Genomic DNA, 13,967 nt, shown 5'->3' with positions numbered 1-13,967 from the left:
AGAAACAATGGTGTTAGCTTTCCACCCAACATCCCTGTGCTCACTGAGCATCCTACATTTATGGAAATCCAAAGGTAATCCCATTGCATTGCTCTCACCATGCATCATCTCTACCAACCTGTCTAAACATGTATTACTCGACACCCAATGCCTGCATGCTTGGAAGAAACAACTTGTTGGATTAAAGACATTATGCAAAATTTTGTACAAAGTCCAAAGAACAAATCTATAATTCCAAGAAAACATAGTAATAGAGCAGTGGATATGAAAATACATACCTGCATCCCAAAAATGCATGCTATCCTAATTGCACAGCGGATGCCTTCTAGGCAAAGAAAAGCCACATCTGGATCATCACAGTCTTGTAAGCCAACACTGAACGCTGCTAATAATGGTGTCCATGCCAACTGCAAATAGAAACATTTAGCTCCTGAGCAATTACTGTGCTTCACAATATTTCATTCATCATCTCAAAACAAAGTGATGGGACAATTTGTCTATAGTCATCATCATCATCATCGTTGAAAACATCACCGGGCACAGTGCCTTACAATGCTATGTACGACAGTGATCGCAACTTCGACTGAAGTGTGGATGGCCGTTGACTCGCTAGGAGCTCATCCATCCTTTGACAGGTCTTGTTTTTGGTCCTGCTGGGAACCGACAGCCCCCTCCTCCCCTGACAAACCAGGTGGGGGAGATGGTTTGGTCGCCGACCATCTGACCATGGAGCAGGTAGCACGGGATTACATGTTACCCGTGGCTGTGGGAACTCTCCCCCGACCTGACCTGTAATATTATTTGTCTACAATGAGACAAATAATATTAAACATTATTGCAAAATAAACTATTTTACAAAAAACTATGGCAACTCCACAGGTCAGGCACCATTTCTGATGAACATGAACAGGTGACAGGGTCTGAAGAAAATTCCCGACCAAAAATGTCACCTGTCCATGTTCTCCAGAGATGCTGCCTGACCCACTGAGTCGAACACTTTGTGTCCCTTTGTGTAAACTCGCATCTGCAGATCCTGGTTTCCGCATGGATTCACCATTACTAGTTACAATTTTCCGTGGAATTGCTTGCAAGCCCATCAGTCATGACTGTGGCACTTTGTAATGGAGTCACTCTGGTAATATTCCCAGTCAGTTTTGTCAAAGGGGAAAAACTGATTCCACATTTAGCAAACAGCTTACTTTAAACATTGGTCTGACGTGCTCAAGATGTGTTGCGCTGGTAAATGGTGCCTGTGCATGGCTTACTGCTTCCATCAAGACCTTCGCAGTTTTTGCCATTTGTTCCATCTCAAGATTATACAAGAGCCTTCTCTGTTTCTCAGTAGCTACACCTATGGACCAAGATGACAGAAATCAGCACTCTTTTTTTGGTATCAATTAAATGTATTCTATATAAAGTAGCATTGCACAAGGCATTAATCATTCAAAGGAACTAACAATAATTTTAAAACTCATGCTATCCAAATCCCTTAATTGAGCTATCTTTGATGCAACTGGCATTGTTAATATCATGACTGCAATTTCTTGTAAGCACTCACAGGCGTTATACCGAGTAGATGAAATGCAGAAATACATGACTTACAACTTAGCAGCAGTACTACTGAAACAGTTGACTATTTTTTCAACATGTTCCACATGTACAGTGATGAATGCATACATTAAAGAACAACCAGTCTATTTCACACTCCACAACTCATGACCTTCAATGCTTTCATTGCTGCCTATAATTGCCTCAGAGCTTGCAATTATAACTATCCAGATCTTGAGGTTCATGTATTTAAATAATTAAAGATGACTTATGGAACAAATTCCATTTTAGGTAACTTCAATCACTTGATTCATACATCATTAATCTCCAATGGTTAAGGACTCATTCTGTTGAACTGATCTTCAATAGTTTAGACAACAGCAACTCTAAGCCACTTGTGCCATATCTACTAGTATCCAATATTTTGATAAACCAATATAAAGATCTTGAATTTAGCAGAAAATTGGGAATGGAAATGGGATTGATTGAGGAGATTTGGTATGTCGACAAAAATTGCCCTGAACTCCGACAGGTGTACGGTGGAGAGCATCACGGCATGGTTCAGCAACACGAATGCCGGGAACAAATGAGATGATAAAAAGTGGTGAACACTGCCAGACCTCCCCGCCATCGAATGGATGTACAAGAGGCACTATCTCAATAAGGCAGCCAGCAGCGTCAGAGACCCGCACCACCCTGTCCACGCACTCATTTCATTCCTGCCATTGGGAAGAAGGCACATGTGTCGTAAACCGCAATGTCCACGTTCAGGAACAGCTTGTTCCCAACAACCATCAGGTTACTGAACACGACAAGCTCCGAATTACTTGGGTAGCACTCGGGACTTTCGGGCTTCATTTTGTCTCTGCACACCATCTTGTTTTGTTTTAATTTATTGATTAGATTTTTTTGTCTTGTGTATTACATTATCTATTGTGTTTACAAACCTGCAAGTCGGTATTTCATTGTCCTGTTTCAGTATACATAATAAAACACTCTTGACCCTAAATCCTCCATGCACACGTAATAGAACACCTTGAAAAAGATGCTTCACTGAATGCAGATCCACAGAGCATAACATGGAACATCAGCTCAGAACCAGAAACAATATTTACAAGATTTATCAATGATTATGAAATACAATTGTCTTTTTGGATGCATTGAATACCACATTAACAAGCACTGTCGACTGAAACAACTGTAGTTAAACATGTCTTACTCACTTGGTTTTACGGATTTTGGTGTCATTGAAAACTCTTTCGTCTCTTTCAATGTAATTTTCTTGCCTGCAATCTCATCATAAATGGAAGACAAGTAGTCTCCTGGCAGATCTTTGCTGTCGTGGATCCCACGATTCATCTTAATGTATTGTTCTTTGGTCATTTTGTTCTTTATCTGTTTAACGCATAAAATAATTTGAACCTTGCAATAATGCTTCAAGTCACTGAAACTTTATTTAATTCTCGAAACAAAGAGACTAATTAAATATTTTAAAACTATTAGCAGTGGAGCAAAAACATTCATTTCGGTCAAGTTCACTGTCAAATCAGTAGGAAGTGAGCTCAGGCCCCATTCTAGAATCTTGGACACAATCATGGAATACATTTCAATGCAGCTCAGAGGGAATGATGCCGTTATCTGAATGAGAAATTAAACCAAGACTCCACCAAAGTAGATGGTATTATTCAAAAGAAAACTAGGGCAGTTCTTCCATTGTCGTAGCCATAGCATAGTTTTATTTTACCTCATCATTTTTCACACAGCTGCATAAAGTCATAAAAAGTCAAACAGCATGAAAAAGGGCCCTCCAGCCAACTTGTTCATGCAGACCAAGACTCCCCCATCTATGATCGGACCAACTGCCCGTGTTTGGCCCATATCCCTTCAAACCCTTTCCTATCCATGTACCTATCCAAATGTCTTTTAAATGTTGTTCTCGTGACTGCCTCAACTCCCACTTCTGGCCGCTCGTACAATATACCCACCACCCTTCGTGTGGGAAAAAGTTGCCCTCAGGTTCCTATTAAATCTTTTCCTTCTCACCCAAAACCCATGTCCTCTGGTTCTTGATTCTGGGCAAAAGACTGCACTTGGAAGATCTTGAAAGAGCAATACAAATGATGTCTATTCTCAATCAGTTGCTACATTAATGTCCTTTGATATGGCCCAATTTGCAATAACTACCGTTCATACCATGAACTGATGTTTGGCCGCAACAATCAGAATCGGTGCCAAATTTATCTAGTCGGTGTTAAATGCCCGAAGAAGGGTCGCGAACCAAAACATCACCCGTTCCTTTTCTCCAGAGATAGATGCTGCCTGACCCGCTGAGTTACTCCAACATTTGGTGTCTATCTACACTCCTTGTTTCTAGGTCTGCATTTGATCGTTGTGTGTACTGAAACTGCCAAGTTGGGGTTAGGTGGCTTGCAAAATAATATAAAGAATCCAAATCCCAAGTCAATGTGAACACAGACTGCTTTAATTTGCGTTCCTGAGAAAATTCATAAATGATATAATTAATACAAATATTGCAGCTCTCGGACTATCTCTTGAAGCTCATTACCTGACGACTGTGCAAATCCGTGGTCAGCATTATAATAGAGTAGGCCAGAACATATGCGGTATCCGCACTTGTAAACAGTGTCTGTCTGGGTGGGGTGGGAAGATGCAAAAAGTGTACAACTTAATGAAATAGATGCTTAAAAGGTCAAAGTACAGTTTCACCAAAAAAAAGCCCAAAAAACCCTTTTAAGATATTGAGATTTCTGAATTACCCTTGATTGCACTCCAAATATCTAGCTGCAAATTTTTCCATGAGCCTGTCGATTTTCTGCGCTTCCCCAGGCAGGCGGAACCCTTCCAGAAATATTCGAAGCGCTGACACAAAGTCCTTCTCGCAGAAATCCAGCTGGTCAACGTACGCATACATCACCTCTTTGTTGAACTTGTTGTTCTCTCCCACGAACTCACCCACTTGGCTCTGTCAAAAGATGCCAAGTTATTCAGCTAAATTCAAAATGTATTAGGCAGGACATTCATTTCACTGAAAAGGCACCAGGTAACACAAAACTGGTGAGTCTGTATTTTTAAAATTCAGAATGATTCTAAAATTATGCTAACCAGGGAGTAAAGTAAAATAAAAATGCCAGTATATTCAGGCAGCACAGTGGCGCAGTAGTAGAGTTGCTGCCTTACAGTGCCAGAGACCTGGGTTCGATCCTAACTGCGGCTGCTGTCCGTACAGAGTTTATACGCTCACCCCATAGCCTGCGTGGATTTTCTCCGGTATCCTCCCATACTCCAAAGACGTACAGGTTTGTAGGTTAATTGGCTTGGTATAATTGTAAATTGTCCCCAGTTTGTAGGATAGTTAGCGTACAGGCATCACTGGTCAGCACGGACTCGGTGGGCCGAAGAAACTGCTTCCATGCTCTGCCTCGAAACTACGCTACATAATAGACCCAACTACTGGACATGGATGTACTTGAGAGGGTGGGGAGGGTCACATTTTCTCACAAGCCAAGTTTGAACTCCACCTACTCTTAATTAAATGACATAACTGTTGCTAAATCAACATACATTTATATTCATGGGAACGGAATATAAATATCTATGAAGTGGAGTTTGAAGATTCTAACCAGGTGATATTATTGATTAAGTTGGAATGAATACTAATAGCAGCCTAAAATATCTTCTTGGGAAAGCAAATATTATCCGTACTTTCACGATCCTCTAAAATAATTGATAATTAAGAATGGTGAACACATTAAAATTGTTGGGAAGAAAACTTCCTTGAATCCTTCATTAAAGCATTGTCAAAAATAACTGGTTATGATAAAAACATTCATAGAGTCAATATGTTCAACACATCTCACCGAATCTAATCTTTCTTCTTGTAGAAGAAACTGTGCAATGTCTTCAGCTGTTGTGCCCAACATTCCTTGTTCCTGCAAGTACTGTATACCTCTCTTTGGTTTCCTGTTAAATCTGAAGATAAGATTTGAATTATAACGATAATTATAATTAATGCATTTTGCTTAACTCTCACAAAAATAAGAGAGTCAGATCTGAACAGTTAGCCCAAGTGACAGCATGTCCACGGTACTTCAGGATAACATGGCTCGTTAATTTACAAGTTGCTGCCAAGCAATTTAAGTGCCTGCAATGTATTTTATACAGTAGAGGTAACAGCAGTTTGAGCTACACTTGAGCAATTAGAGATTCCCCTGAAGCCAATGTAGCGTGTTTAGTATTTACAACTGATATGCAGTGCAGGTGGGTTTATACCTTGCGTTCCTGAATAAGGGGTACCCCTTCATCAGAGTTGTGTTCAGCTGAATCTGCTTTTGTGGCGGGGAATCAGGGGAGGGAATGAGGAAAGAAGTGAAAGGGCTTTACAATGTTAGAGGAAACTACTTGCTTACACTCCAGTGAAAGGTTGATACTTGGAAGTAAAATGTGCAGGAATATCACCTTAAATTGTATACACCAATGATCCCCTCAAACTACATGCACACAGGGCAAGAAATCAAAGTTGTACAAAAATACAAATGCAACAAACCACTTTTTTTGCAGTTAAGAAAACAGCATAAATTTCAGTAAGAAATTAAGCTCACTATTTCTCATACCTTCACAAATAATACGTTTACAATATTAATCTGCAGAGCAAAGTTAAAATGATAAATTGTCATTTAAAGTTGACGAGTTTAGACCCAGAATTGATTACAGGGACGAGTTTAGAATCTGCTGGGAACAACATTGAAGGTTATGGAGATTTAAAAAGGGTCATTTTATTTTACCAAAAGGAGCTTTGAAAACAAAATCATTAGTGCAAGAAAATAGGCAACCAGATTGTAGATTGAAGACAGCCTTTAGTGAAATAGTGCCACAAAGCCTGGCTGAGCTCTGATTTTACACTGTAGGTGTGCAGATGCATCTGGTTCTCACCATTGTTTGTTGAGGGACAAACGGCTCAAACACAGACCAATTACATGAGCAGTTCTGTTGAAGAGAATTATATCTCAAATGAGCCTCTCAGACAGTCAACCTTACTCTAGTTAGCACTATCCTTTTGAGCATGTAAAAATACAAAGCTAAACGAGATCAGAATTTTCTGAAAACTTGACAAAGAATTAAAACTCTGATGATCTGACGATCTAATTATACATGAATCCCAATCGCTTGGCATCTGGCTAGGGACGCTGATTCCAGCAGTTCTTCCAAAACACCAAGGCCTTGATTCCTGTTCTCCCTTTAAACTGAGGAAAGGTCCAGACTCAAAATGTTGCCCTGCCATTCCCTCCTTGTATGCTGCCTGACCCACTGAGTTCCACCAGCAATTTCTATTTTGCTCACTTTAAGCCCACCTGGTTCTGTCTCTTATGATCCTTTGAAACTTAGTCGGCTCATGAGAGTTTATTAAAAAAGGACAGAAATTGCTGGAGTAACACTGCGGATCAGGCAGCATCACTGGAGAACATAGAGAGGTGATGTTTCAAGTCGGGACCCTTCTTCAGAAATTTATTATGCTACTGCACTCAGTAATTTGCAGACTAATTCAATGTGATTTGCAGAATAATTCAACTCCCAGGAGCTATGTTAAATGACCACTTGCCAATCACATTGTTTAATAGAATTCTTAACCGTGATGCGAGGTGATAAAATAGCTCTGCACAGACGACTCTTTCTTTCTAATGTTCTTCGCATTAGCAGCAAATTAGTTACTGAGACTGTGGAAACAAGGAACTGCAAATGCTGGTTTACAAAAAAGGCACAAAGTGCTGGAGTAACTCAGTGGGTCAGGAAGCATCTCTGGAGAACATGAATAGGTGACGTTTTGGATCGGAACCCTACGTCTGCAGAAGGGCTCTGACCTAATATGTCATCTATCCATGTTCTCTAGGGATGCTGCCTGACCCGCTGGGTTACTCCAGCACGTTGTCTTTTTTTTAGTTACTGGGACTCCTGTTTATAAACTTGAACGTTCCGGTCAGCAACATAATGCGCAGTGGCTAAGATGGTTGTCGATTTGATAATACGCAAAGCTGAGCATGGCAAATATTGCACTGATATATTCACATTTGATAACTCACAAATCTATTCCTTGTTCTATTATGTCCTTCTGTTGCTTTAGGACTTCATATTGTTCAAGATCATCAGCTGCTGACGTTTGAGCACTGACACTCCCAACACCAGACGACACTGTGGAGTCAAAGGAATTAATGCTCCCTCGTCTTCGCGCTGCCTCTGCTCGCTTGCTTTCAATGTTGTCTTGCTCGGACGGCTTCTCTTGCCCTGCACAGGTCAAGAAGGTAAAGCATATTTCAGCTGCTGCCAATGGACAGTTTCAGTTTAGAAGTTGTAAACCTGACTTAGAAAATGTATTTGGTTTAGGTTAGAGATAAAGCATGGAAACCGGCCCTTCAGCCCACTGAGTCCACAGCAACTATCCATCACCTGTTCACACAAGTTCTATGTTCGCCCACTTACACAACTACATACTGGGGGCAATTTACAGAGGCCAATTAGCCAACAAACCCGGATTTCTTTGGGATGTGGGAGGAAAGCGGAGCACTCGAGGGAAACTCAGTCACAGGGAGAACGGGCATACTCCACACGGGCAGCATCCGAGGTCAGGATCGAACACCGATCTCTGGTGCTGTACATCAGCAGCCCCACCAGCTGCACCACTGGCAGCAAATAGAATTGTATATTTCAGAAAAGTGTCATTATTGGACTTTACACAGTAGAAAGTCCATAATCAACCATTTATAAACTTACCGAGATTGGACTGCAAATTTGGGTTTATATACAAATCTTTACTCCATTCGACCATGCATTTTAGGATGGAAACCAAACATTCTAATCCTTTCTTTCTAAGACTCAGCTCCTAGAATGTAAATAAGTAACATCAGCTCAGGTCTATATACAAGTATATTTCAGACAAATGGAAACTAAAAAAAATTCAGAAACATGAATCAGTTTGTGTGCTTTATACTTGCTCAAAATATTTAGGTTATAAAAAATCAAATATTTTACTTTGAAGAAAAAATCTTCAAAAAGCATTCCTTTAAGAGTTTCATTATCAGAAATACTGTCTATCTTTTCTGCCTGAGGTTTGAAAGACAAATGTCCAGATGCGCCCCTTTCTTCTGAATACAGCATTTATTCCTCAGCTATTATTCAGCATAAGCTCAACCAAACACTTGCTCAAGATTTAGCATCAATATTTTAAATCTTTGTATGTACAGAAGAAAAGATTTAATGGCTATAAACTGTAGTTCCAATCAATTTCTTACTTCCCAAACAACAAAATGCACACCATGTTTTGTCCCTTTGTCATTTCATATGTATACAGTCCTCATCAGAAGATAGCAGAATTAAGGAAAGTCCTATTTTGATATTGTCCTTTATTATGTTGAAAAATTAATTAGCCCAGGCAAGAATCTATGGAATAAAGCTGAATATACTTTGACATTTGTGACTGCTGATGAGAATTATGACATGTGTGTACATTTTATCAATGCTCAGACAATAACATCAAGTAAGTTTACCTGCAGGGGTGTCATCCCCAACTCTTGTCCACTTCGTCCCTGAGCAATTTTTGACAAGTCATTTACAAGGTGCTCAAATATATTTGCAGCATTTAAATCGCAGTCATAGTTGACGTAAATATCGACCACACATTGAGCATCTGAAATACAAAATAAATAGGAAGTTATCCTTCATTTTTCCCACACGCTACCATTTCCCCATGTTGTGCTTTTCATCTTGGAAGCCGGCTCTCAAATCCAAATACAGATGTGGGTAGGGGCACCGAGATCAACGATGGACCCGGGTGGGGGGGGGGGGGGGGGGGCTGTCGAGAACAGATGGATTGGGGGGGGGGGGGGGTTGAGGGGAGAAAGACGAGGGACCGATTGGCAACTTTTGTAACTTTGTCGGCAAGTAATACGTGTCGTCTCTTTGCGTACATGTGAATTGTATGCAACACAAAAGGATTTTACTGTACCAAGTACAATTGACAATAAAGTATCAATCAATCAACTAAGTTGTCAAAAGATGCACATTTAATTTAAATAGTCGCTTCAGTTCCATATTTTAAATATCAAATGTAAATATTCAGGATCAAGGAACAGGTCGATTATGGAATCAAAGAACTGCAGATGCTGGTTTCCACCAAAGATAGACACAAAGAGCTGGAGTAACTCAGCGGGTCAGGCAGCATCTCTGGAGTAAGTGGATGGGTAACGATGGGGGGGGGGGGCTAAAGAGGATGGGTACATTGCAGTGTAACAACTCGAGGCACACCATAATTGGCAGCCGATATTTAAAGTGTCTGAAAGGGCCTGTCCCACTTGCCGATTTTTTCGGCGACTGCCGGCGTCATATCAGCATCGCCAAAAGATTTTGAACATTTCAAAATCCAGCGGCAACAAAAAAAATTTGCGACACTTGAAAAAACACAGCGCATCATGTCATCACACCGCGTCACACCGCGTATTTTCCGGTGACCTGATAAAATCGCCAAGTGGGACAGGCCCTTAAAAGTGTTGGATTTAGATTTTCTTTCAAACGAGGTAAAAATTAAAAGTGGCCTAATTAAAATATTTTTTGGTATAAAAACTACTCGTCCTTCTTCAGGTAATCATTTAATTTTCTTTCAAGTGATGAACTAGAAATAAGAGAATGGACTATTTTATTACGTATACAGTATATTGGAACATGTGACAACATACTTTCAATATTTAATATATTAATATTTAAGGACAATATTCAAATAAAGATTGTGGGTAACCTACAAGGCGTGTACACATTTACACCATATAAATTTTCACCTACAGCAAATTAAACTTCCAACACTGGTCTCAACACAAACTAGAACCCAAAGTTGGAAAGAGTAAGACACAAACCTGCACAAATTCTGGTCAGAGTCTGAATGACCATCCACTTATGCTCAAAGGTACTTGAGGATGTCTCCAAAATATTCAGAAAGATTTCTTTGAAGAAAACCTAATCGAATGAAGAGAACAGAAGTTAATCCTCGCAGTTCACTAAAACCCATACAAAATTTAATTTGAAAGTCATCAATCAAGTCAACATTTTTATTCGGCTGACTAAATAACTGATCATACAATGGACCAGAATACAATGCATAGACATACAGCAAGTCTTTAGGAAGCTTTTAATTTAGACCTGGCTTTCCAGCTGGATTAAAATTGGTTGCACGAGAATGAATGACAAACATAATGCAAACGGTATTAATTACAGAACATGATCGCCACATTTAGGAGACATCAAAGGCGATGCAAGCCAGTTAGACAAAAACGAGGCAAGGGAATAAACTGAGCTGTGAATAAAGTTTCAATCAGTTGTAATTGAAAGTGGATCATTGAATCAGAGTATCCACAAATAAACAACCTGCCTGGACAGTTGCAAATTCAGTGGTGCTTTGAGAAGCAAGCCACCATTTGTAGTATGTCCTGAGAGTAGAAATGACAGAATACATTTCATAATTCGGCTAGCTATGTTGTTTGAGCATGACAGTCCATTATTTTGTGATTTATTATGAAATTTTATTTAGCGCGTTTGACTTGCCCAAAACCAAAGAGGAGTTAACTTTGCACTCAAATCCTCTCACCACTTGTGCAGAAAGGAAGATCTGTGTTCTTAGACACTGCCCAAGAATAAAGATGACTAACTTTCCAATAAAACACAATGTTCTGGAGGAACTCAGTGGGTCAGGCAACATTTATGAAGGACCCAAAACATTGTCTATCCATGTCCTCCAGAGATGCTGCCTGACATGCTGAGTTACTCCAGCACTTTCTGTTTTACTCATTTTGGTATCTCCATTTCCTTGTGTCTGTTTCATTTTCAAGTATTTGTTTAAAAACCAAATAACTTGATTGTAATCATGTTTTGTCTTTCCGCTGACTGGTTAGCACACAAAAGCTTTTCACTGTACCTCGGGACATGTGACGATACCTGAACTCAACTTAATCCATTCTTTTCGTCGATGTTACTCAAATTATTTTCAATATAGAGGTTAAAGGGAGCATTTCCTACATTGAGGCTCAAGCAAATATAAATTGTGCATGTCTGTGGCTTGACTCCATTTGCAGTTTTTATTTTTAATTCAGTTTTTAAGATAACTTTTGTAATTTCAATTAATTTTCAACTGTCAGGCAACCCCAGATGCGTAAATGAAATGAGTGGTTTTAGCATTCAGCAAAGCAAAAGAAAAGTGGAGGAATGCAGTAACAAGGAACTGCAGATGCTGGTTTACAATAAAAGACAAAGTGCTGGAGTAACTCAACATGGAAAGGTGACCATGGTTTGGGACCCTTCTTCAGACATCTGTGGGGGTGTCGAAAAATGAAAGAGAAGAGAGGCAGGACAAAGCCTGGCGAGAATAGGTGGATTTACATGGGGGAGGGGGGGGGTGGTGATAGACAGATGGTTGGAGGCCGGAGATGAAGACAGAAGGCGTGAGACAAAATAATTGAAAAAGTCGCGTATTGTAAAGCTGGACAGAGGAATTGATCCAGGTGGGGTACGGAGGGGAGAAAAAAGGTGGGTGATGGGGGTGGGGGTGTTGTTGGCAGTTAGCTAAAATTGGAGAATTCAATGTTCATACCATTGGGTTGAAAGCTACTGAAGCAGAATGAGATGCTGTTCGTCCATTTTGCATGTGGCCTCACTCTGGCAATGGCAGTCATTTATTTGGACTTCACACCAAAATACCTACCAGAGTTTATCTTCCGTCTTTAATTCAATAGATATTGAAGTCATACCTCAATTTGCATCTTCAAGTGAATCTTGAAGTGTGAGAGGAGAGTAAGGAAAATAGCGAGTGAGAGTTCAAAGACATCCGGCACACTGGAGACTCCATTTTTGGACAAGGCCACGCAAAGGTACTGTTTAATTGCAGTGATGAACATTGTATTTGTCTTGAAGACTGGGCCAGCGTTTTGAAGGACTGACAAAAGAAGCTGTAGTGAAATTATCTTTGACCGCAGCTCATGAGACCTTAAAAATAAAAGTTTGGGATAAGAATTAGTTCGTAAAATAACATGATAAAATATCACAACTCTGGCTTCTGGTTTCATGTGTTATCTTGTTATCACTTTTGGCTAACCTTTACACTGCATGCAGGGTACTATTTTTGTTCCTTGATCCACACAATGTTCTATAAAAAGCAGTATAACAGCTTTCCACCAACCAATCGATTAGCATGCACTTTAATCAAGTCTTGGTGAACATTGTTTTGTTAACTTTGCTACTTCGACACAGTTATTTACAATCTTTCCAATACTTCATACACAATATGGATGTTAATTAAATTCTCAATAAACTGGTAAACTAGTTTCACATTGTGAATGACAGAATTTGACTAAAAGGTCAATTCCAATTTGACAAACGACCTGTGTACTTCAGTGACCGAAAACTAATCAAAATTGATCCATGAAGTGCTAGAATGCTGCACCTTATTGCAGGTCAAATGAATGGACATACTTGCTCATACTTCTCATAACTGATGTAATTTGGTTTGCTGAAAATTGCTTATAATGGCAAAGCTTTAAAAATACTCACGGCAAAAGATCAACCTCTCAACCATCTCAGGTCCCAATCCCGTCGTATATCTCTTCACTTTTAGTCCCATCCTTTTTTGCTTCTCGTTTCTTTTCTCTCCCTCCTTTCCTCAGCATCATAAACCTCCCCCCATCCCAAATCTCCAGCTGCTACCCACAAGGGAGGAGATCTTGGAGCAGGGAAAGGAAAGGCTACATTGTCCACATATTAGTTCTGTTAGAGGTGCAGCATGGAAACAGAGAAAAGGGCCTGTCCCACTTAGGCGACTGCCAGGGACTAGTTTTCATGGAATTCACCTATGACGCTTGGCGACAACTTAAGACAGCACCTACGACAACCTACGTCAAGACTCACATCTACCCACGTCAACCTACCTCAACAAAAATTGTCCACACTGTCGCTGATTTTTTTTTTAAAACATGTTGAAAATTTTGCAGCAGTCGCCTCTAGTTGCCCCAAAAATCGGCTAAGTGGGACAGGCCCAAAAGGACCTTCAACCTCAAATGTTAACCGTTTCCCTTTTCACAGATGAAGCCTCATCTACGAAGGTAGACAAAAATGCTGGAGAAACTCAGTGGGTGAGGCAGCATCTATGGAGCGAAGGAATAGGCGACGTTTCGGGTCAAGACTCAGACTTCCTCATCTACAAAGGGTTTCCAGCACTTTTTAAAGTTGAAAACACAAAGGGCTTGCACTTGGTTATTACAGTCATTTGGAAGTCGACCAGGAATAAGTGGCCGGGTATTTGTACAAAATGCATAATTACAATTTTTCTGGCGTGTCAAGTTATTTGTCAATTATTAAAATGCTGCAAATATATT

At 40.0% G+C, this 13,967-nt stretch overlaps 1 protein-coding gene across 2 annotated transcripts in view; it reads right to left on the bottom strand.

Moving 5' to 3' along the window:
* The window catches only part of LOC129707489 (brefeldin A-inhibited guanine nucleotide-exchange protein 2-like), a 63,715-nt gene that overhangs the window by 30,015 nt on the left and 19,733 nt on the right, over positions 1-13,967 (bottom strand). For both annotated transcript variants that reach the window (XM_055652548.1, XM_055652549.1), the window contains exons 10-20: positions 12,348-12,582; positions 10,464-10,563; positions 9,105-9,244; positions 8,332-8,440; positions 7,644-7,845; positions 5,427-5,538; positions 4,326-4,531; positions 4,115-4,199; positions 2,772-2,943; positions 1,200-1,351; positions 279-407 (exon numbers count right to left, since the gene is read on the bottom strand). In XM_055652548.1, the coding sequence (XP_055508523.1) occupies positions 279-407; positions 1,200-1,351; positions 2,772-2,943; positions 4,115-4,199; positions 4,326-4,531; positions 5,427-5,538; positions 7,644-7,845; positions 8,332-8,440; positions 9,105-9,244; positions 10,464-10,563; positions 12,348-12,582 (1,642 nt within the window). The remainder of the gene's footprint in view (positions 1-278; positions 408-1,199; positions 1,352-2,771; positions 2,944-4,114; positions 4,200-4,325; positions 4,532-5,426; positions 5,539-7,643; positions 7,846-8,331; positions 8,441-9,104; positions 9,245-10,463; positions 10,564-12,347; positions 12,583-13,967) is intronic.

The sequence above is a fragment of the Leucoraja erinacea genome, chromosome 21 (genome assembly GCF_028641065.1).
Source record: "Leucoraja erinacea ecotype New England chromosome 21, Leri_hhj_1, whole genome shotgun sequence".
Taxonomy (NCBI): Eukaryota; Metazoa; Chordata; class Chondrichthyes; order Rajiformes; family Rajidae; genus Leucoraja; species Leucoraja erinaceus.
Note: the sequence above shows the minus strand (reverse complement) of the source record. Positions and strands in the feature narration are given on the sequence as shown.